Below are 25,470 nucleotides of genomic sequence, written 5' to 3' on the forward strand. Positions count from 1 at the left end.
ACAAATACTTTACACCTAGCACTCTGAGGTTAAGCCTACTGCTCTGCCAAGCTACCAAGGGGGTAAGCAGGGGTTAGCTGAGGGTGATTCTCTTTTATCCTAACTAGAGTGAGGGTCCTTGCTTGAACAGGGGGTAACCAGACTGTCAACCAAAGACCCCATTTCTAACAGTATGGTTTCCTATTCCAATGGGAAGAAAGATAGGGACAAAAAGTGGCGCTACATGTTGGTAACAAAGGGGTACTTTGCGAAGCCTCAGCAATGGATGACTGGGTGGTTGTTCTGAAATTTGTCATTGACCAGTCATTAACAAGAAGTGGACCCTTGAATTCGACATACTCCTGGGGGCTTTGCTGAAGTACCGTTTGTCTAGCATCCAGTGTCTATCTATTTGACTTTGCACCACGTAAAGCCTTAAGTGTTCACCTCTTTCAACGAATGACACTGAAAGTCTCCGACCACGAGATCCATTTTAGTTAAGCTACTTTTGATACACTGACTATTGTGACATGACTTTTGGCATGTTAAATGTAGGATTTTGTTTCTATTTTCTGTGACTATTTTGAGAGTAAGTCAGTTGCCTAGACTTTAGATTTCCCACCTAACACCTAGGGCTACCAAGAAACGAAGGCAGACAGATTATGTTCAAAATGTGTACTCTGTACTACTTCTAGCATTCCAGCACCACTGACTAGCTGGGCATTATCAAATAGTAGTTTTCAAGCAGTTCCCCAAAGCCGGTCAAGAAAATTTAACCCATTTTGTCACAGGAAAACATGGGCCATTGGGTACAACTTATGAAGGGGGGACAAAAATTCACCTGCTGATATGCATTATCCATGCTTGGATAAGGATAAGAGAACCAAATGAATAGTATCATGAGCTTCAACCAAGTGTTCAATTGGAAGATGGATAGCTACCCGAACATAAACACTGAAGTCTGAGGTCCCAGAGACTGGACCCTCCAAGCATGACTCACTAACCTTTATCCGACCTGCATACCTCATAATCCTACCCTCTATCTGGCCAAAAACGTAAAGAGTCTGGAAATTCTACATAATTCAGAATTCACCATGGCTCCCCAAGATGACATGTTGGCAATGGATGTGAAAAAGCTGTCTTTACAGAACATTCTAGCACTCCTATAAACCATCTAAAGAAGGGTACTAGTGTAAGCCCTCATCCTGGCAAAACTCACTACTGCCACACTGTCTACTCTTACCTCCGAAGAAACCTATCCACCAAACACCACAAACTCAAGAACAAGGAAGCCAAATGTCCTTACACCAGTTAGCAAGACCACATCACACGTTCTCTTACAGCATTCCATGGGCTCTAAATAAAAGCTAGGATTAAATTTACAGTCCAGTGTACCACACATAAATTACTGGGTCAAAGGTCATGCACAACTGGAGAAACTGGTACCTCATCACCTACATTTCAACTAGAGAACTTTTCTCATGATTTACCCATCAGATAAAAAAAAAAGTCCTTCAAGTGGATCCAGCGATGGCAGATCTATGGATGCGCAAGAGCAGAGACTTTGAAACACACTTAACCACAACTTTTCAGACTTGCCTTAGACCGAGATCAACTTGGAAACGTATGGTGCTGAAGAAAAATCAGACATGGTAAAGTTATCACCAGATTGGCTATCAATGTACCCTTAGAAAAATTACCTGAATTTTCTTACCTGCTAGCACTCGGAAACTACTGAAAGGTATAACCCTAAGTAATGAGAATACTGCTTGATAAATGCATCCATAAATAATAGCCTACAATTCCTTGGGTTTACTGTGAGCTATCTGTGTCATGCAGCATCTCATTTTCTAATCCACTACCACATCTTAGGTTAAACCTCACCTGCTCAACTTCACACACCCTCGAGAATCAAAAGCCAAAAGTGAGTGCACCAGTATTGATGGTTCCAGGGCACCAGTGGCAAAGGCTAGTAACCTTCACAGCAACTGCCAAGTAACTACTGATTGCACCAGGACTCCAAGAACAGGCCTCACACCTGTTCCTATATACTCTACCAGTAGGTCCTTTTTCGGGCCTAAGGGAAGTGTTTTTCATCTAACTGAGGAAATGCTCCTTCCGCCATCCCTAACTTGAAAAACAACAGGAATGGATTGTGGTGAATTCAGTGTTAGTTTCCAGTTTAGGCTAACCTGCAAGCCATCTGCCAACATGGGGCAGCACAGACAAAGGTGAAAGTATGGGACTGCTGAATATCCTTGCCCACCAAAAGATGGAATACCAGCCAGCGGCTTAGGATGGATTTAGTGTTCACCGAGCCTACTACCCAGGGGAAATGTCCTTAACAACGCGTCCTTAACAAAGCTGGCGTTTTCCAAACAATGCATATAAGTGGTTAAGGTACAGAAAAAGGAATGCATTGTTCAGGAGTGAACGTCGAGGATGCGGTGAGGTAAGTGGGGTAGGGGCGTTTCAGGGGCGGGTATATTGTTTTTTTAAGGGGCGGGGTGGGGACTTGGGGATTGTATTTTAGGGCTTATGGTGGAGGGGGTTCAGGGAGAAATATATATTTTTTGTTTTTAGAGGCAGGAGTGGGGGGGGGGGGTTAGGTATTTTTGTTTATTTAGGGGTGAGGGTGGGTAGTTTATCTTTAAAGGGGTGGTGGAATGTTTAAGGAAGGGTAGAAGGAGAAAAGAGGAGGAAGGATCCGGAGAGGACGTGGTGAGGTAAGTGGGGTTGGGGCAGGGTGGGTGGGTAGTTTTTAGCTGTGGGGGTGGATTTAGGGCTTAGGGTGGGTGGGGGGGCGTCAGGTACTTTAGTTTTTAGGGGCAGGGCTGGTGGGGGTCGGGATAGTTTTTGTTATGGGTCAGTGCAGGTGGGGTGTCGGGTAGTTTAGTTTTATGGGGCGGGGTGGGGGGTTGGGGTAGTTTTTTTTTTTAGGCTTCAGGGTGGGTCGGGGGGTCTGGGTACTTAAGTTTGTAGGGTTGGGGGGTTGGAAAGGGTTTTTTCCTTGGGGCTCAGGGTGGGTGGTGGGGTCGGAGTAGTTTAGGTATTAGTTGTGGGGTCGTTTTGGGCCTCAAGGCGGTAGGGGTGTTGCATGACAGAACCATGCATGCCGTTCCCACACATACCTTTAGTAAGCATGCTTTTGCAACGAAATTTGTTGTAAAGGTATGCTTGGTAAAGGCATGCGTGGAAAAGACGAGGCCATGGTTCTGAGTGCGTTGTTAAGGAATGCGTTTTCCATCATAAAACCCTACCCTGAGCCAGGTTTCAGCACATGGGTGACCCATCCAAGACAGGTTCTGCCCATCCCCCCCAGAGAGCACCGCCAGGGGTGAAAAAGAACCTATCTCAAATAAAACCTACCCTTCTCTGTACTATAAACTCTTCTTTTCTCATCCACGCAAAAAATATGCAGCCCAGGTAGACTTCAGGTCACCCATCCATTCAGCAGGCAAATCTCACAGGCATCTTGTGCATAATGGCAGCCAGGCCCTATCCATACAAGCCTTCAAACCCCCCCTTGTTCTAAGGGGATACCTGCAGCTCCCACCGTCACACGCTGTTTGTAGCACTGCCACCTAATAGAGGAAAAATAATTATGCAAACAGCTCTTTCACTCTTCTAATAATGGCAGACATTTCTGTGACATTCTCACAGCTTTACACAAAACTGTTGTTTTATATGGGCCTTTAAATAACCTTGGCAATTGACCCTAATTAACTGTTTAGAATCCTGCACACTGCCTTTTTGCAGTTTATCATTGGCAAATTTACAGTTATTCAAGCAAGCTTCCCATGACCTTACCAGCATTTCTGTGTTGCATTCGCTCGGTGTGGTGAGACCAGTTTAGGCTTCACAAAAAAAAAACAAAATAAAAAAACACACCCTCTTTGGATAACGGGGAAAAATACAGGGCAGTAGAAGAGTAGTGGCAGAATGTTTCATTAAATAAACAAGCTACAGGATCTATCATGGAAAAAGAGCTGCGTGGGTTTGCTACACACAAAATTGGTTTCTATGTAATAATATAACATTAAAGCGAGACCAACAAAAAACACCAGAGGCAGGAATGGAGTAGATTTCTCATCTGCCACTGCAGAACTGAAGGCCAGATCTAAACGGCTTCCCTTCCAGGAAGCCAAATCACAAAACACACAAATTTCACATTTATAAATCAGTATGCACCTTGCCTTTCGTTTCTGAGCAACCAACCGACAGGTAAACTGATGAGTTCAAAACCAGTATCATATTTGTACAGCTAGCCACAGCAGGTTTGGGCAGAAAATGTGGTGCGCTGATGACTACAACATATTTAGTCGATAACAATCATAAGTCTGTCCAGGGGTTGAATTTATTACACAAAAAAATACTCCCATACAAATGTTTGAAACACGTCTTGTTAGGTTTAGCCTGCACAGCACTTGCGAAATCTAATGTATTTAATATAAGTCTTTAAAGGGACTTACATCCCACAATCTTGCTTTTTATTGGTTTCTGTGCTTGCCACTTACTTTTCCGCCGTTTTGATCGGCTGTAGCATTATTTACTGCATTTGCCAATGCTTGTTTCTCATGTATTTGTTTTTATCAGTGTCCCATGGCTTAAGTACTGTTTTCATCAGCTTTTGTGTGGAACCTCATTGTTTGCAGAGTTATCTAATATCTCACTGCCAGCATATATTTGAAGAGTGCTTGTCATTGGCATGGTTTTTGTTCTTTCTCCCTTTGATTTAAACTTTTTCCTGTTACTACACAATTCAACCATGCTTGTGAGCCAACGCTGAAACTCAAACCTGGTTCCCCAGCTCCAAAGACGGCAGCTTTGGCCATTACACCACATCCTCTCTCCCTTCTAACGTCACAAACTACCCACTTGAGGTAGACAACAAATATGAAAGACTGGGATCTCCCCGGTTAAAGAAAATAAAAAACACTACTGGGACCATTTCATCATGTTAATGGAAACCTCATGCAATTGCTGGTGGAAAGCATTCTGCCAATGAGAACCAATTGTGGTTTTTTTAATCTTCAAAACTCGATGACATTTAATAGTTAAGTGTAGCCTGATTTTATAATTCTTGCCTATACATAATATCTTATAACTAGCTTTTTTAGGATTTTCTAGAACAAAAATGTTTGTAAATGTTTTAGAGATCCACTTTGTACTTATCAATGTAGTTTTGTCTCTGTGCAACTCCATCCCTGAAAATAGAGCTTTTTTTGGTTCTAACATGGATGATTTTGTCCTTAGGGAGCTGTGGTCATGCAGTTCTTGGCTGCCTTCTATGTCCATGGGCAAAGTGCTACTTGGCTCCATTTCAGTGGTAATTAATACTCTTCTAGGCTTCTTTTGCAACCGGGCCATGACGAAAATTGTAGTTTCTCTAATTTTGTTTAATCAGTCCCCTTTACCACACAACTACAGGGGCATGCATCAGTATCTAGGAATTGTAGTCTAACCACGAGCAGCACTGTAAGAAAAGACGGCGCGTAACTTGATGGACCCTTGGCCGATGTATGCCGTAAGTTACACATCATCGTCTAGGAAGAGAGACCTGTCACACCGCATGCTATTATGCGGCATACAGCTATGTAGGCAAATGATTAGACAGTTTCTTCTCCAAAGGTGAACCTGCCACTTTGCATGGCCGTCTGGGAAATGTTTGCCGGGCACTGGTCCTCTCCTCTAATCCAGGGTTCTGCAAAGTTGGTTCTGAAGAGCCGGGTCCATGCCAGATTTTTTGCATATCCACATTTTCAAAAAAGATGTTTCAGAAATTTACATTATTCTAAATGTAGATATGCTAAAAATCTGGCATGGATCCGGCTCTCCAGGACTGACTTTGCAGAACCCTGCTCTAGTCTAAAGGTGAACATTTTTTAACGCAAAATATGATTGTGTTGCTCTCTGTGGTCTGCAGGCATAAGTGTTCTAGATACCGTCTTCGGTTAAAGTACCCACTGTGCGGAAAATAAGCAGAAGAAGAGGGAAAAAAAAATTGTTTTACCTTACATGAAGGTTAACTTGTGCCACTTACAATCACCTGGGAAAGGTAGTCCACAGTAACATTGCAATCCGATTGGGAGATGCAGCCTCTGCAAACGTTCGGCACCCTAAATCATCGACTCAAGAAGCCACACGGCACTGACTGGAACACATCTTAAATCACCTTTAATACAAGTAATCTGATAACTTCCCATTGCCGCACCCATGGCGGAACTCTCAGCATTAATTTAAAAAAAAAAAAATTTAAATAACCTCTTCGCCTCTAGCTGTCCTGCTGACCTTTGTCAAAGGACCCCATCTGCTAGCTGCCACGGTAACTGAAGGCAATTGATCGAGCCGAACAAGAGCGATGACAAAAAGTTTGCCGCCAAAGGAATGCTGCAGTATTTCAGGTTTCATAAAGTACAATACTGCATTTCCCAGTAACTAACTTAACTTGTGTCAAATATATTGAATTACAACAAAAAAAAACATCAGTACAAATCACAAAGGTGAAACCTGATGCATTTACCAATGCTTGTTTACTTTGGAATTAGGACATCTAATATGCAATTACAAATAATAATCAAAATATTTAATACAGAGATTTTGTTGGTGCCAAGAGAAAACAGGATGTCTGCGCTCTTGTATCCACGGCGTGACTGATAGATGTGTTATTTCTCCACTTAGAGCACTTTTATCCCCTCATCTCTGCCAGTAATGAATGTAAAAAAACAAAAACAAATCCCATCTTGAACAAAATGACATACTAACAAAACAATGATGAGCGATCAGGGAGCATGAGCTGTGAATGGCGGCTTCAAAGGCTTACAAAGCCTGCTCGTCTGGATTAGAAAAAAATATTTTATCCTTACATCTTGTTAAATCTCCAGACAGGAGTGCACTACGCCGTCACCAGATTACTCGAGATTTAGTTGCGAGGGGCAAGTTTTACGAGACACTAGTCTTGCACGGTTCAGTGTAACCTCTACATTTGGCGTAGCAACAGATTGAGAACATTGCCAAGATACCGCTTGAGGAAAAGAAGGCAACATTTTTTTTTCTGAGATTCTGTTCAGAAAATCAAATTGGTTTCTAAATGGAAAAGCGGATAGAATCTCTCTTTTCATGTGTGGCAGTTTAATTTATGTTTACTATACGTCCTTTCATCCAACATTGTTCCAATCAAAGTACCTTCCAGAACTACTTTAGCACTATATCCTTTATCGATTAGTGGGCAAATACCTTGAGAACGTTACCACCTGCAATGAAAAACTAAAAATACACTGGAGCAGTTCCAAAGTAGACAAATATAAGCAAACCGCTTTCAAAAATGAACAAAAGGTGCAATTAGGTCTGCAATACTTTCTCCAAAACCTCAATACCACCCCTTCCAAGGTTAAGATACTCTATCCACCTATACTAGTACCTGCCCGAGGGGCATGTGATGAGGGGCTGCAAAGGATGCAGTCAGAAATACCAACAGAAAGTACGCTTACTCATCATTACCATCAAAGGAAGAAGACAGCACAGATTAAAACCCAAGTGGTCGCCTGCAAATGCCAAAACCTGCTGAGGAACATGATAAAACAGAGCAGACACTCGTGACCAAAGCTTCCATTGCTCAATAGTTCAGGTATCTATCTAGGAGAGCAACTCAAGGGTAAATAGCTTGTAGTCTTCAAGTAAACACAAAACAAAAATATATACACCGAGCGAACAGATTTTGATAAAACAAAAAAGACAACGGGATGCAGTTAATATTTAACTACATAAAAGTGTCTTTGCAATTTTTGAACTGTCACATACATGGCCACAGGAGGCTCTTTGTTTAAGTGCGGTGGAAAATGAAGAACTGAAAGACGATGTGCAAATACAGCTCAAGTGAATGTACCAATGTTATAGACCTCCCCAAATTAATTGCAGAAGAAATCATTCAATTACTTACCGAAACTCCACCCAAGAGGAGGCTCTATCTTCAGAACAAAATCCCCCTGTGAAAATAGCAATGCGAGCATGAATACAACAGCCAGACTTTGTTTTTATGTTGATTCTTGATGGCCTGATGGCCACAGAACGCAGGCAAAAAAAACCTTTTGTTTGTCTTTGTTGGAAACAAAACGTGCACATCAACAAACCCAATAATTATCCTCGAACACGAAAATTGAATACCTGCCATGCACTCAATAACAAGTATTCCACATACAATGCTGCAGTACAGTGTCAGGTAAAAAAGTGGACGTCTATTGACAAAATGAATCCCAGGCTTGCCCATACTAGTTCTGATTGGAACATAAAAGTGCCTCAAGAAAGGCGCGAGGACAAAAGGGCAGAAACTTAAAACTGCGTAATTCTATTTTCTTACCTTATCGTACAGAGGAATCATGAAGTAACCGTTATTGGGCGCACAGTCAGTTTGATATTTCAAAGTCCCCTGCTTTGTATACAGCTTAATCTGAAAATCAAATCAACACAAGATGCGTTTGCCAGGAATCTGCAGAAATACTAATTAAACATTTTCAGCGCCAATGCACGCTTCACAAAAGATTATCAGTAAACATCAATGCCAAGTCCTCAACAGATTTTTCAAGATCTGTTGAAGGTGTAAATGCAATGTGAGCAATGCTTCCACCCACCAAGAAAAAAAGCAAATTGCATTCATTTGATAACTTTACCTCAAACACTTAGAACATAAGCGTTATAAATGTTTCCCTTCTCCAACGCCAGACAGAATGGCCACAGTCACGAAGCATGAATTTGTCTGAAGTCCGGTTGTTCCGTACTCCAGAAACTCAGTCTGTGTACAATATACCTGTTGCTTTTAGAAGGTGGCATAAGAAATAAAAAAATATATATTTTTTCCTCAGTTCAGTTCGCACATAATTGTGCAATAGTTGCTGCCTGACCATTGAGGTTAGAGCTGTGCACTGTAGTTTCCTAACTGAAACAATAGCACACCAGGAATAGATATACCTCTTTGTTTCTGTTCCAAGGGAATGGCGGTAAAACTTGCAGGGCAAAACTGCTGAAAGTACAGCAATAAACTGTTATGCTGATGAATCCCTGTATACTGAGGCTGTGTGGTTTGTCTGTATTGTGTGTCTGTCTACAAGTGACAATGATCACATGCAGCCGGTGACAGAGAGCTTGATGGGCAAAGACTGTCAAGGAACCAGAGAACGAGGAGTTTTTAGATTAGGGAACTGTGTAGAGGATGATTCTGATGGGAACACTAAAAACAACAGGACAGACAGACATGGCAAAAGGGAACAGACAGGCTCTCAGATGGGGACACTGGGATGAAAAGCACCCGACAGAGAGACATATGATTTCAAAATTAGAATGAGCAAAGATCACTTCGTACCTCAGCGACACACCAAAACAAGAGCCCTGGGTGTGTCGCGTAGGCTCTCATTATTCTAATGAGACTTCTGGATTTTGAGCAGCAGACTCGTCCGCGCTGTGGGAGACTGAGTCTAGCCCACTGCGGGTGGCACCTGTCGCTCTAAACCGGGTTTTGCTCCGGCCAACTAGCAGTGCCCCATCCCTACCACAGGATAGTGATGATTGGGCAGCCGAGCGCATGACATACTAGGCTTCTCAGGGAAGTCGTGGTCACTAAGGTCGCATCCGGTTCTCTCTCCTTTACAACTTAGTCTAATATATAAATGACAAACAGAAGCAGTATATGTTTCAATGATTAGTTTAATAAATCAACTGCATCTTAGATAGCACAGCGTGAGCTGCAATAACCAGGACGACACAACATAACAATATTAAAATTGTGATAAGAAGAGTGATGCATAAAAACAATGTATCTTATTGGCACTATAATCGAAGGACTATTTCCTATCTAAGGTATAAGTTGGCCACAGCATGTTAAGCTATAATTCTGCCTTTAAGGTTCCCCTGGGAAGACATCAACCCCCATACCTGAGCAAAGGCCTGTGGTCCGCGTTAGCATCTGTAGCGAAGCATTCAGCAATCAGCATACAATCATGGTTCCCTGGCTGTAATCTCCCTCTAACGTGTAAGGGACAAGGAAGTGCTTATATAATAACACAGCTGATGTTCTGAGAAAATGACCCTAGGTAAGGATGTGTATTTTCTAGGAATGTTGGAGACTAAAGTTCTACCACGTTCACCAGCAATGTACCGAACTGCAGCCTTGATTGAAGCACAGAGTGATCAAGAATTTCTTGTTTAATAACACAGTGCTGGCCTACGCAAAAACAGTTAGATAGGTGAAAATAAACAAGAACGTAAAAAATGGTTATTGTAATAATAATAATAATAAAGCGAAGCTGAATAAAATATATCTAGGTTAAAGTGCACAGCAGCCTAGTGTGTTAAAATAACGTTCATGGAGCTATAACTAAAATGGCTACACAACAGGTGAAACCAATCAATCAGTATGAAATGGAGGGAAAGGACTCCTCATTATTCACCATTACTATTGAGCCTCCCAACTCAAGATGTTGAATGATTAGGCACAGTGGCCAACCTTGCAATCGATCAGGATGGACAGACAGCATGGGGAGAAAAGAAATTGTATTATGTTTTGGGGGGAGTGACCATGCACCACCAGCAGAGGAGGGGGAAGCAGAACCATGGAGGAGAGCCAAGGGAATAATGGGATGTACAATTGCTCCGACTGATAAAATACTGCCCTGGAAAGGTGTGCCAACCAAAGAAATGTCTCAACAGAGGATTCTGCCAATGGGACCTTATTCGTATCTCCAAACTGGGTGAAATGGTGACCACAGGGGAAATGAAGACATTTGTGCTGATGGGAGATAATATGAATCATCAAAAATACACGTTAATGTTAAAACATGCAACACTGACCAGAAAAATATACCTAAAGTCGCACCCATAGAAAGTAGATCCTTAACAGACAGACTTACAAGGGGAGCCATATCATATGTATACCTAACCCTCTTATACAAGACCACTGACCACCTGAGAGGCCTATGAGAGAATTGGAGTGAGAGTGGGAGTGAGGGAGAGACTGGATGGAGGATGTCGACTGGGAGATGGCACTGATGCTCCCCAGAGAAGTGTTCATAAAAGCCAACGTGAATTTTAATTAAACTCAAAATCCAGCATAGGGCATACTATAATTAAAGCAGACTTCATTAAGTTGGGTTAATACTGCTGCCCTTTGTGTAAAATGTGGAATGGAGGTAGGCACCTTATTACAGGCTATACAGAGCTGTAACAGGATACAGGCATACTGGTAGGGGATTATCAAAACCCTAACGCCAGTCTTAAAAAGAGAAGTGCCACTCACACCAAAATGCATTATCCAGCATATCCCAAACAAACAATGTTGGCATGCCCAGAAGAAAGCTGATCCCTTTGCCTAATGGTGCAAACACAGACAGAACACGAGAAAGAGGAAACGTGAGATGCCAAAGAAAATTGGTGTATGGGCCAAATTATCAGACTGAATGGTGATTTATCAATTCAAAAGTTGAGCACGAAAATTCAATAACATTTGAGGACTATGGACCTCACAATTTAAGGTAGAATAAGGTGGCTAACTAGCTCCAAGAATTGCCTAAAATGTAACTGATCATAAATGTGGGGTGCGAAAACAGATGAGAAAGAAGTGAGACATGGGTCCCTTCACACCCCACTCCCTCTATCCCCAAATATCCATTCCAACAGAAACTGGATATCGACTGACAGTTGAATTATGTACTGATTTGACTCAAGAGAAGCTGGTATGAATGATATTCTCAATGTGCTAGACTGTTTCCTTTTGTTCTTTTAATTGTGTGAAAACCAATAACACATAAATAAAAAAAAGAACCACAGTGAAATGAGTCAACTGGAATGTGCGTAAGAAATAATACACCCCAAAGATGAACATATACAGCAAAACAAAGACAGTGATCCAATGCAGAGCCCAGAGTTGATTTTTGAAGAGATGAATTTTGGAAATTGTGGCTTACTCTGTGTGTTGATTAATAAGCAGCAAAATAATGTCTACCAGATGGGAATAACAGTCCAGTAACAAAGTCACAACGATTAGGAACAGATGAAATCAGGCACATTAACTAATAAGCATGACTCACTGGTGAGAAACGGGTATAGATTACTTCTGCAAAACTGACAGCAACGCTAACTAAAGGGGTGATCCTTTATCAACGGGAGTGGTGGAGTATACAACTTAACAAATAACAGATACAAAAATTAATTAGATCAGCTAAAATTACTCAGTGATTACCACAGCACAGGATATCTCCCATGGAAAGAAGTCTAATGAACTAAGAATCACAGGGGTCAATGCATACAATGATAGGCAACAGAAAATTTCCCAGCACAAATTCCATCTGAATCCATCCAAAATACATAGGTTATTACCTCTGTTCAAGAAAACACTAAAAGTAAGCTGTAAAGATCAGCAGCCAATTCTAACCAACAAGGCAATTATTTTGCCCCTAGAGTGACAAATGAAATCATCAGAAACTTTAAATCCCTAAATGCTATACTAGAAAAAATAGAATTATCAAACACACAGTGGCAACAGACCTTAGCGTGGAATAATTCTGCAGTTAATTCACTAACGGATGATAGAAAAACAGAAAACTAGGCTTGCAAATTATTGAACCTTGGGGGAAGGGGGCTAGACACTACAGTCAGTTTTCTTAGCTTAGGCAACAGAGCTCTAGATGATCAGGAAGCTAAAGTTCAGGAGTGTGGACAAAAGGGACAAATTAGACAACTACAAAGCAAACATGGATATACACCAACTAATCGGCATGTTCTAACACATTTGGAAAAGCGAAGGCGGCAAGCTAGAAAATGTGAATTTGTGGCTTTTCTGAAAGCAGAGCATTAGAAGGGTACAGAATATGTAAATGTTTTTTAATCAGAGAATGGATTCAATACGTTGGGGTGGACCTACAAGTGGACATCTAGGGGCACAGTGTGATTCCATGTGAAAAACACCCAACCATCAGAACAGGCGGTGACCAGAACAGAGTGAGTGTAGCACACACTAAAGAAAATTCTTCAGGGAGTGAAAAGCAAATACATGGATGCCAGAAGACGGTTTTAACTTTTTAATCAGACCAGCCCAAATCCTTTTAATGTACAGCCGAGTTACAAGTTATGACAGTGTAAGGGAACCAATTATTTTTCTGATCGAAAAGAGAAAGAAATTGTTAGGAAAATGTGCGACGGGTGAAAATTAAATCATCACAGGGTGAAAGACAGTGAAATGGCTACCCTTATCATTCAAAAGAAACACATTTGTGAGTTGCTGGCAGGTGGTTTATTAGTAGGGGTTGGTAGGTATCCACCACTAGTAGGAAGGCCACAATCACAATACAAGGTCCAGTCAAGGTCTCAAATTAATCCTTTGCTCAACCACTGGTAGATGGCAAAAAGCAGACAGGCTTAACTTAGAAGACAGGTGTGTAAAGCATTAAAAAAAATACCAAAACATTAAATAAGTAAGACACAACATAAAATAAAAACCCAACACCAATTTATAAAAATAGGAAACACTTTTATGAGTAAAAGGACTTCAAAAACGACAAAAATCCAATGTAGGGAACTGGTGATATGAATTTTTAAAGATTAAATGTTTTTTAGTGTCTAAAAGCCAAAAGCACCACTTTGGGACATCTGGTCACACTTGCCAGGACAAAATCAAAGTTTCAAGCCAACCGCGATGAAGCACGGGTCGGATACACTTAGAGGAAGGGTCCAGTCAAGATTTTACCTTCTGACTTAGATACTTTTCTGGAGCTTTTTCTCTCACCGTCGGGCAAAGCTCCTCATCAGTCCGGCTTTCAATGTGGCATCGGCGGCTTGGCTCAGTGCGAGGTAGTGGTCAACTCCTGGACGTTTGTCGACAGGGAAACGCTACAGAGCTTCAGCAGGACGAACATGAAATTCAGGCTGGGTCCCGGTTTGACGTTAGCCACTTTACTCTTGTTGATGGGTCAGTCAGCTTATAGAGCTTTTTTCCAAAAGTTGCTCCAAACTTCTGCATCTTCTCCCAGAAGTCCTCCTTTAGGTTTCCAGTGACCCACAACTGCAATACAATGGTCTAGAAGCCCAGAGATGGCCACTGGGAGGGTGGGACTACTTTTCCCAAAGGTTGAAGCTGGTCAGCTGGGTTCTTCTTGGTGGCGATGATACAGGTGAAGCTCTTTTAAAATGTTGCTGTCAGGGAGTCAACTTCTTCACTCTCTTGAAGCCTGGCAAAGTCCTTAGAGCTGTAGTTCCTCAGGTTGTTCTGTACACATTCCAGAGTTTGGAAATATTAGAAACACAGTATGGCTTCATAAGTCAGGCATACTGTGTTTAGCGATTGGGCCCAATATTAGAACTGTATGGTGTTTTTAACTGCTCTGCTCTCTTCAATGTTCCCTGTGGAGATTGCCATTCACAGTCGCAGTAGTAACTCATCACATTTGATCTAATTCAGTCTATCCTTAAAAAAAAAAATAATAAAGGAAAAAAAATGCTCCTTGGAGAAAGAAAGGGCTATAGATAGTGCTTCATGTTGTTTGCATGAGTGAGCACTCCTGCAGCCTTTGTCATATGCGCATGAAAGAAAGCTACTTGAGAGCAGGTTCTCTATATGAATCCATGTCTCTGAAAAAACATTAGCCAGGTTGCAGGAGTCAGATTTTATATATAAAAGTAATACTTTCGGGGGATCCCATTTCCAATTGGAATAAAGCATATGGACCCGATAATTAACAGGGAGAGTAAGTATTAGATTGTCCCGGGACAAGTGAAAGAAGAATCATACATTGTGTAGCCATATTTATTTTAATGAAATCTACATACTCAGAATATTTTTGTGAATCATAAATATTTAGGATTTATTTTTCTAGCAATAGGAAAAACCTTTACCATTTGTTGTGTTTAATAATATGTGAAAGGTGTTATTTTATTTGCCAAATCTAGCTGTACATCACAGGATCAACACTATTATTCACTCAGTTGCACCATTAGGTCAAAACTTTAGAGTGCCAACCATCATGATGAAGTGGCAGCCGAATGCTGCCTTTTCTCTTATTTACTTGCATCTGGTGTGATAGTGATGAAGGGGTTAAGAATCATTAGAGGGTTCGTAAATAGAGAGTTCCAAAATATTTGCACAAAGAATGGCTTAACAATTAACTATGTTTTATGTGTTGTGGCCAAAGTCGTATTAATAGCAACACCCCTAAAGATGAGCACAACACTAATACATGAAGCTGCAACTTGAAACAACTGCACTCTAATGAGTTGAGTGATATCAAAATATGGGCCAAGATGACAAAAATAGATTTATATATTTTAAAAATAATTGCCAATGGACCCAATTCAACATGCAACCAGCCACTAGAGCGCCCACTGGCCCGTGTGTCATGTGCTGAAGGTTTCCACCAGCATGGAAGGGTTCATTTGTATACAAGCGGTGCCCAGAGGTTGAGTAACAGTTATTTCTTTAATTTTTTTATGTATTCCACAGATCACGTATCTCAATGACATGGACACTGCAAAAGGCATGGACAATGGAGCTTGCATTCTCAATGTCACCATTTCTCTACAGTATTTTAAATACCATACTGTACAAAGTAATACTTTCTGGGGGATCCCATTTCCAATTGGAATTAAGCATATGGACCCGATAATTAACAGGGAGAGTAAGTATTAGATTGTCCAGGGACAAATGAAAGAAGAATCATACATATGTGTAGCCATATTTATTTTAATGAAATCTGCATACTCAAAATATTTTTGGGAATCATAAATATTTTGGATTCATTTTTCTAGCAATAGGAACGACCTTTAGCATTTGTTGTGTTTTATGAGACGTGAAAGGTGTTATTTTATTTGCCATGTCTGGATGTATATCACAGGATCAACACTATTATTCACTCGCTTGCACCATTAGGTCAAAACTTTAGAGTGCCAACCATCATGAAGAAGTGGCAGGCGAATGCTGCCTTTTCTCTTATTTACTTGCATCTGGTGTGATAGTGATGAAGGGGTTAAGAATCATTAGAGGGTTCGTAAATAGAGAGTTCCAAAATATTTGCATAAAGAATGTCTTAACAATTAACTATGTTTTATGTGTTATGGCCAAAGTCGTATTAATAGCAACACCTATTAAGATGCACACGACACTAATACATGAAGCTGCAACTTGAAAAAACTGCACTCTGTAATGAGTTGAGTGATATCAAAATATCAAAATAACAGCCAAGATGACAAAAATAGATTTATATCTTTTAAAAATAATTGCCAATGGACCCAATTCAAGACGCAACCAGCCACCAGAGCGACCACTGGCCCGTGTGTCATGTGCTGAAGGTTTCCACCAGCATGAAGGGTTCATTTGTATACAAGCGGTGCCCAGAGGTTGAGTAACCGTTATTTCTTTACATTTTTTATGTATTCCACAGATCATATATCTCAATGACATGGACACTGCAAAAGGCATGGTCAATGGAGCTTCCATTCTCAGTGTCACCATTTCTCTACAGTATTTTAAATACCATACTGTACAGCCACTGCCTAGCTGCACATTATATTTTTATATGCAATGCTGGACGCAGATTTATTTTTCCATATCACCATTTCAAAATGTATAACCGCATATTAGTTCTGTGGTCCCAAACTAAATGTGAACAATATTTCAAGCAAGTAATGGCTGAAGAGAATCAAATCAAATCAAACAGGGGAATGGGTAAAAGTGGTTGACAGAGAGAGCAATCTGTGAATTTGTGTACGGATGAAATGAGACGCTCTATGAAGCCAGTTCTAATTAATACGTCTGGTGCAAACTCAGTGTATACTCAAGAGAACCAGACAATTGTAGAAATGTAAACCTGTACCTGTGTCACATCGGCACATTCTAATCACAATCTCAGGTTTCTGCCAACGCTATGATTTGTTCAACTTACTGAATTCTGCACATTATTCCTTGAAACTAGCACATCTAATCACAACCTCAGGTTTCTGCCAATGCTATGATTTGTTCAACTTACTGAATTCTGCACATTTTTCCTTGAAACTAGTAAAAGAGGTCTGTCCCTCCGGCTCCCCATCACTTCTTCAGTAAGTATGCATGAGCATAACAAGGATGAGGGGGGACCCCTCATGCTACTACATTGGTTTAATGAAACTCATTTCATTATTTATCCGATCTTACAGGAACACCAAGATACACTTAGGAAAAAAACATTAAAGGAAATGTATGATTGATCCTAACCATAAATCTAAAATGCACTCAGTTTAAATCAATGAACTCAAATAAGCAGAACAGCTAAGCGCCATGACAGGCTTAGGCGTAAAGTGGTGTTAATTACACCACCTTGCCAAGGAGCTCTACTGGGTTTACTATAGATAGATAGCTTACACGTAATATGTACTGTCAACTGTATTTTATTAAGGCTGTAAACTTGGCTTGTGCAATATGTTGATCTCCACTCATCAGTTTAGCAATTATAACAAATACATCTTCTAAAACTGTGTTGTTTCAAATGTCACAAATTATTTTATCAGTATCTTTTCTCCTCAAAAAGGATATTGAATTATGCTTCATTTGATAAGATTACCACAGTTATACCAATTCAGACAAGGATGGGGTACTCTCCTCTTTCCTAAAGTTAAAGAACTTTGACTGATTTTCAGAGAAGACATGTGAGATCTTATCGATTTGCCTTTCTCACTTTGTTGATAGTAAAACATAGGAAGTTCTTTCAAAATATGATAATTCAGAATATATTTGAAGTAATTCCCAGTGTTTCCGACTGGTTTACCTAATATATGCATTTTTTGTTAGAACAGTAGGGAAAATGACTAATCATGAAGCTATTTACATTATTTCTTTAGTATTGATTCTTTATTCATGGAATTCGTATTAGTTAACTATTTATTGAAAACTGTTGCTACCGTTTCCAAAGAGGCCTCATCTGAAATTATGTATTTCGAAATCATAAATTGTGAAGCTGTGAGATGATTCATGAGACAGTAGCTATGGAAGCTTGAGGAAGCAAAAGACATGGCTAGGTTTGAACACTTTCGTTTCTTTCAATTGAGTTGTCAATGAAAACGTATAACGGAACACAGGAAATTATAGCAAATAGGCCTACTCACTATTTGCCATTAAAATGGCAAAAACCTACTGAACTCTTTGGTCAATCGAAGCTCTATCAAGCCTTTAGACAAAAAGGGCATTTTCCAACACCTTGGACAAAGTCAGCGTCACAGGTCATCATCCCTATGGCACTTGCAATATGTGTCCTTTGTCTTGTGTGAGAAAAATAGATCATTTTGGGGGGTGGTTAAGTACGGGACCAGAAACGCCATACTAGTTGCATTTCAAGACAAGTCATCTACAGTTTGTACGTAAGGGAACAAGACCGTGGCAAAGGCATAAAAATGTGGAAGATTAAGAATACCTGAACATGCCAGTAACTTTTTAACAAAAAAAAATTGTTTTTTAAAAAACAAACACCACAACTATAAAGCTTGTCATTCATTTCAAAGAACTGAATTATAAGCCCACGATTTCCCATGGCCAATTTTGGAACATGCTGTTGGATAAGCTTGTAGAGCTCACACTTATTCTGAAAGAAAGTTCGATCTTCGTCTATCATAAAGAGGAGCTCAAAATGGCTTAGAATTCAGTACTTTAAAATGCAAAATCTTATCGTATGTTGAATCCTAGTTTAGGCTATAATGGTACAATAGCATACAATACTTTGCCTTGGGAGTATTTTATATGATATTGAGTAAATGCTTCTTTTTTAAATAAAATAAAAAAGCTGCTAATTTTTAACCTTTTTTTACGACCAAACTGCATGACTTCATGAGAGTTTAGCTCATATTACATCAAAACAACACACCATTTACATGCTGTATTATTTGACTCCTTTTTTCCTTTTGTTGTATTTCAAGACATTAGACTCCTGTTCAAACATGGAGGTCGCTTTACTGTGTTGTCCTTTATTTCATTTTCATTCTGGAGCACTGTTGGAAATGGCCCTTTTTGCAGGGTTATCCCCAAACTTTTTGCCTTCTTTCGCCTATTTTTTTAGGTCTGTTTTTGCTGGTTTATTGTCTCTGCTCACTTTACCGCTGCTAATCGGTGCTAAAGTGCAAGTTCTCCCCATATAAATTGTACTGTGGATTGGTTTATCCATAATTGGCATATTTTATTTATTAATAAGTCCCTAGTAACGTGTCCTAGAGGTGCCCTGTGAATCAAATGCTACTAGTGGGTCTGCAGCACTAGCTGTGCCACCCACATTGATAGCCATGTAAACATGATTCAGACCTGCCATTACAGTGTCTGTGTGTGCAGTTTTAAACTGTCAATTCGACTTGGCAAGTGTACCCACTTGCCAGGCCTAAACCTTCCCTTTTCTTACATGTCAGACACCCCTAAGGTAGGCCCTAGGTAGCCCCAAGGGCAGGTTTTAGTGTATGGTTAAGGTAGGACATAAAGTGATGTGTTTTATATGTCCTGACAGTGAAATATTGCTAAATTCGTTTTTCACTGTTGCAAGGCCTGTCCCTCTCATAGGTTAACATGGGGGCTACCTTTAATTCTGATTAAAGTGTAGATTCCCTTTGGGAGCGGATGGACATGTGGAGTTTGGGGTCTCTGAGCTCACAATTTAAAAATGCATCTTTCAGTAAAGTTGATTTTAAGACTGTATGTTTGAAAATGCCACTTTTAGAAAGTGAGCATTTTCTTGCTTATACCATTTCTGTGACTCTGCCTGTTTGTAGATTCCGTCTGGGTCAGTTTGACAGTTGGGCTGTTCACACCTCTCCTCTAGACAGTGACACAAAGAGGGCTGGGGTGTAGCCAGCATATTTTGATTACCCATCTGTGCTGGAGGGGAAGGGAGGAGTGGTCGTTCACACCTGAAAGGACTGTGCCTGCCCTCACACAATGCAGTCTCCGATCCCCTGGTGTACGTCTGGGTCCTGGCCTGGCCAAGAAGGGATCTTGCAAACACTTGATACTTTGCTTTGAAGTTTGCCAACTTCAAAGGCAGAACAGGGTATAAGAAGAAGACCCAAAACACCAGACTTTTAGAATTTTCGGGAATCAAGAGGAACCTCTGCCCAGGAGACGAGCTGAAGAGCTGAAGGAGGAGTACTGTCCCTTTGCTGTGTTGCTTTGCTGCAGTTACTTGCCTGCAGTTGCTGCTTCTGCCTGAAAAGAGTGAACCTTGCTGTGTGTCCTGCTTGAGAAGATTCTCCAAGGGCTTGGAGTAGAGCTTGCCTCCTGTTGGAAGTCTCAGGGACCCCAAAGACTTCACTTTCCTCGACCTGCAGCACTAGGAACTGTGTGTTTTGTGCTGTTCAAGAGGAGAAACCACTGCGAGGGCGCCAATGACGCCGCAGGGCTGCACCGTGACCTGCCGACGCCACACGGAGTCACATTGCCCTGCTTCGCACCGCGACCATGGTCTCACCGACGCCGTCATCGGGCGACTTCACCGAGCCGCTGCTCGCACCACGACCTGTGGGCCCCGCACTCCGGCGTCACCAGCTCACACCGCAGCCTGGGCATCCCCAATGACGTTGCTCCTACTGACACCAGCGCCGCTGCCTGCACTGTGGCCTGGGGCACCGCTCGTGAGGAGCACCAAGCACCGTCCCGTCCCGGTCCACAGCCCCGGTCCACCGACGCCAGCACCAGCGGCTCCAGTGTCGTCACCAGGCATCCTTGCCTGCACCGTGGCCTGTGGACACCGCTCGTGAGGGTCACGAAGCCCCGTCCCGTCCCGCACCGCTGGCTTGGGCCTACTGACGACAGCGCTGCTGCAACGACGACGACGCTACCTGCACCGTGACCTGTGGAAACCACACATTGCACCGCCCCACTTCACACCGCAGCCCTGGTCTCACCGACGCCGCTGGACGCCATCACCGAGTCACTGCCTGCCCCATGACCTGTGGGCACCGCACATTGCATCGTCCCGCTTCGCACCACAGCCCGACGCCATCGCACCTGATTTGATCCGCCTGGAGTTCGATCCCCGAGGTGCGTGACTTCAAGGGCCCAACGACTCCTGCACCGACGCCAGCGACGCCGCTCTCCGGAGCTCACCGCGAGGATCACGACGCCCTGCAAACCCATGGTACTGTTTGCGGGTTTTCCTGACACCGCAGTGGGCCAGCGACGCCGAGGCCAGCCTCAACGTTTGGTTTTGTTGTTCACGACGCCGTGATAGCCCCAGGTGGAGTTATCGACTTCAAGGAACTGTATTGTTAAGTACATCTTGCAGCGTTCATATTGTTTTTACTGTAGGTTGGATTTTTATCGTATCTGGTCTTGTTTTATACAGATAAATATTGGCTATTTTTCTAAAATTGGTGTGGTGTCCTTTTGTAGTGTTTTAACTTATTACTGTGTGTTATGTGCAAACGCTTTACACATTGCTTCTGAGATAAACCTGACTGCTCGTGCCAAGCTACCTAGGGGGTGAGCAGGGGTTATCTGAGCAGGTATCTCCCTTATCCTAACTAGAGTGAGGGTCCCTACTTGGACAGCGTCCAAACCGACTGCCAACTAGAGACCCCATTTCTAACAAGCACCGTTACACATTTACAGGTATTTATTTAATTCATTGTTACTATTTAAATGCCCAGTGTGGACTGCGACCATGAGGCATCTCACATTTTGCTGTGGTTCCAGTCAGTCTGAAGGGCTTTAGGAAATATCAGATGTTGGCATCTTCCTATATAGTACCCTCTTTTTTTGGAGGTTGTCTGTTATTCATCCTGGTCTGGGGAAGAAAACGTAAAGGGGTCACCGAAAACGTTTACATCTAACATGGCCCGCAAATGCAGGTTGCTGATCATGCTGTAGACAAGTGATTTAGAGAGTACTTGGTAAGCAAGTTTCCCTGTTTATATGCACTGTGTTATCCTTCCTCGTCTTGAATATGGGGTGGCACTAATCTTAATTCCCTTAACTATGTTTATTTTGATATCTCTACAATCTATCATCCATCATGATGTACACTGTTATGGAGACCTTCAAATGAATATGGCTAGGCTCAGGCAGTTTACATTCTAGAATTGCTGTTTTTGTAATTTCCTTACTGGTGTTTGTGTCACCTTTGGGTGGCTGCGCTATAAACTGTATATGCACCCTCTGGATTTAATATTAGTTGCACTTATTCAAGTGCCCAGACCTTTGCTTTCCTTTACAGACTGCTACACTTTATTATGCAGATTTCTAACGTGATGGATTCTCATTAGCTCTATAACGCTGAGATAGTTCATCTTTTTTCATGCCCAAAATCTTACATTTCCTGTGGGTTGCCCATGGTATGGAGTTCTTCTACCAACTCTGAGTGAGTTGTTTATAAACTGTATGTATCCCCTTACCCTTTGTTAACAAATATTTATTTGGTTATGTTTTTGTCTGGTCTGTTTAACAAAGAGACCTCTAAACACAAACACAGTACCATCTCTTTTGGTTAAAAAAAAAAAGGGATACATCTATTGTGAATAGGTACAAGAAGCTCTGTAAATAAATTATATATCATAATCCCATTCTTGATGATTCCTCATGATGTGTTACATTTTACCAATTACATACTTCTTCCAGAGATTCTGAATTTACTAAGAGGCAGTCAGTAAATTGATATTCTGCTTCGTTTAAGCCTATACTGTGTTTAGTTATGGTGGCTTTGCAGTGAACTCAGCAGTAGCAGTGAAACATGTTGACTACACATGCCTGTAATGCTATCTGTCTTTTTACCCCCTGCTCCATCTTGACAACTGACTCCATTTTGTGCTTAGCTTAGCTTCAAACACCATCATATCGGTGGTGCAGGTATTTATTCGCACACAACTTATGCAACGTGTTTTTCGCTCCTCTCGCTCTTTCTCATCAAGGCAGAGACATAACATGAAGGAGTGAGGGAGAGATAAGGATGTACCAGAGAATGTTTATGGTATGGCAGGTAACAGTTGAGTCTTGGGAATGAACCTTGGAAAGTGCCCAATCTCTAAACATGCTCTTTCTACACTGACCTGGTACAGCCAGAGTTTGAACAACATACTGCATGGGAGGGGGAGTTTTCTAGAATTCTCCTCACTAGCATGTTTAAAGTATATAAGACGGAAGCTTGATGACCAGGGCTAGACAACTCAATTTTGGGAGGGGAGACCCTGCTCGGATCCCATTATGGGCAGTTCTCTCGTTTTGCGGTCTTTTTGGTTCACCGCTTGAAGATGGCAAAGAGACGATGTGTGTCACACCCCATGGTGATGCATTTTTTATTCTTATTTTGATCTTTGAGTTGTGCATGAATATATAGCTGAATATATAATCACTATATATAGATATATTATCCATGGTTGAAGTAGTATAGTGTCTTTGTTTGTTTCTATGATCATTATTATTCTACCGCTGTCGTTATTTTAAGAATTGCACTTGTGTTGCTGCATCTGACATAAACGTTCACTTAATTCTTTCCCTGTAGGAACCTTTTGGGAAGTGCCTTAATAAATCTATTACTCAGATGAAGAGTGCTGAATTCTTGGCATTCCTTTCATTTCGTCTTCTCTCAGTCTGAAGCAGGCAAAACAACGCCTTACTGGGTTTTAGTTGGAACTAGCACTTCATTAAAGCAACATTTTAGGCCCTTAGACCCTTGTCCCCAGTGCCTTATGTTTACACACACGCACTCCCTAGTGACATCGTTGTACTCATTAGGGGCAGTCTTTATGCAGCACACCACCGTTCGTTTAGCAGTAGGGTTTAAATGGAGAACAGCATCACTACCCCGCCACCTGCCACAGCCTAGAACACACAAATGGTGAGCAACGTGCTTGCTGTTCCTAACATGATGATCCCCACAGCTGGGGGAAGTGCCCAGTAAACGCTTTTACACATCTTGAGGTTGTTCTCCCTCCCTCTATTGGAAAAACTCAAAATCTTCCCAGACACCCTTAAGAGTGGTACAATAAGAATCTTCGGTTGCACTGGCCTTCCCCTAAATACAAGCTAAGGGTACTCCACCTTATCTTAATTTTTTGACGTCAATAGCTAAGTGTTGCCTATATTCCAAGATGTTTTGCTGTTGTGTGGCAGTGCAAGGCTCCCTTCACTGCTGACTGTAACCAAGGGTTAGCAGCAGACAATACTAGCAAACGGCACTGTCGACTTAATTGCTGACAGTGCACTCGGCTGTCAGTAGACAGTGGTGGCAGGCGCAAGACTGCCTTCATGACTAGCATAAAGTGTTTTGAGGTGGGGTGTAGCTGTTTATCGTCGGCACGACTGCAGACTTGCACACCGCTCTATACTTGCAGAACGCAGTTCTCACCTCTATCAGAGAATAATTTATCTCCACGTCAGATTTGACAAATCCTCCGCAGCCCACTACGATGTCATCTGCGCCTCGGACAGGCCGCCAATAAACACAACAGGAGACGGCCATGAGGAGCATCAGCGTCAGGCACCGCATCTTCGCCTCTGAGGGTTTGCTACAGCTGAGCGAGCAACCTCCAAACCCAGCTCTACCCTCGTGCCCCGGTGCCGGCTCCTTCCGGATACTGACACGGGCAGCTGTCATTCACCATAGAAGCAATGAACACAGAAGAAGGACGAGTGTTGTATTTGCGAGGAGCTGTAACCTTAACAATTATGTCAGAGGCAGCCATCTTAGAATGTTTGTAAATTGTTTGAAATCAGCAGAATAATATTTTAAAAGAAAGGTAAGTAGGTATGTTAACCTGACACTTCTAAAATATAAATATACTTTAATTAATAATATTTAGTGAGTTAGAATAATGTATAAAACAAATGATACTTTATGCAAGAAATTTCACTTCTTAGCTTGGTACCAGATTGTTCTTGAAACGCTGTAGAAAGGTTTTTTTTTTGTTTTAGTTTGACTATGGTAGCTGTCCGTTTTAAATCGCTGTCTGACTAAGGTTCGATCTTAGATCTTTTTCTATTTCCATCGTCAATCAAGTGTAGATAATAGGCATTTCCCGTGGGTCCTCTCGCCAGAAAAAGTAGTGCTGCTAATGATACCCTGGGGTACTACAAGATGCATAGTAGTGCATTAGTACCCCGGAGGCTTCCGTATATGTTAGGCACAAGTGTGTATAAACATAGCTAGATAATCCTTTCATTTACCCTTACGAATCTGCTTTTCACGTGTAGGCACAACGATCTCTCGCAAAAGGTAGCAATAGGACAGTTTGGCGGATGAGTGCAATTAGATGTGTTTTGTCCTTGTGACTCGAGTTTTACTGTAACATTCTCAGTGCTGCTTTAGAATCCTTTCTTTTCTTATTTCGAAATTTACATTTGTAGTTAAAAATGTTTCCCCTGTCTCTCTTTCTATTGCTGGAAATTCAGCACCGACATCACTTGACTGCTATAGTTCCCTGCCCCGAGGTGAGCACCTTTTTAGGTTTCGCCTGCGCTGCGCTTGTGAAATGTATTGTATTAAATATAAACCTTAATAGGGGATTGTATCGCGCCCC

At 41.7% G+C, this 25,470-nt stretch overlaps 1 protein-coding gene across 1 annotated transcript in view; it reads right to left on the reverse strand.

Annotated features, from left to right (window-relative positions):
• The window catches only part of LOC138261343 (BOS complex subunit NOMO1-like), a 369,916-nt gene extending 345,369 nt beyond the window's left edge, over positions 1–24,547 (reverse strand). Inside the window, exons 1-3 of the mRNA XM_069210191.1 lie at positions 24,300–24,547; positions 8,336–8,425; positions 7,919–7,964 (exon numbers count right to left, since the gene is read on the reverse strand). Coding sequence (XP_069066292.1) covers positions 7,919–7,964; positions 8,336–8,425; positions 24,300–24,440 — 277 coding nt within the window. The 5' untranslated portion in view covers positions 24,441–24,547. The remainder of the gene's footprint in view (positions 1–7,918; positions 7,965–8,335; positions 8,426–24,299) is intronic.
• Between the last annotated feature and the right edge of the window lie 923 nt (positions 24,548–25,470).

The sequence above is a fragment of the Pleurodeles waltl genome, chromosome 10, assembly GCF_031143425.1.
Source record: "Pleurodeles waltl isolate 20211129_DDA chromosome 10, aPleWal1.hap1.20221129, whole genome shotgun sequence".
NCBI classification, from domain to species: Eukaryota; Metazoa; Chordata; class Amphibia; order Caudata; family Salamandridae; genus Pleurodeles; species Pleurodeles waltl.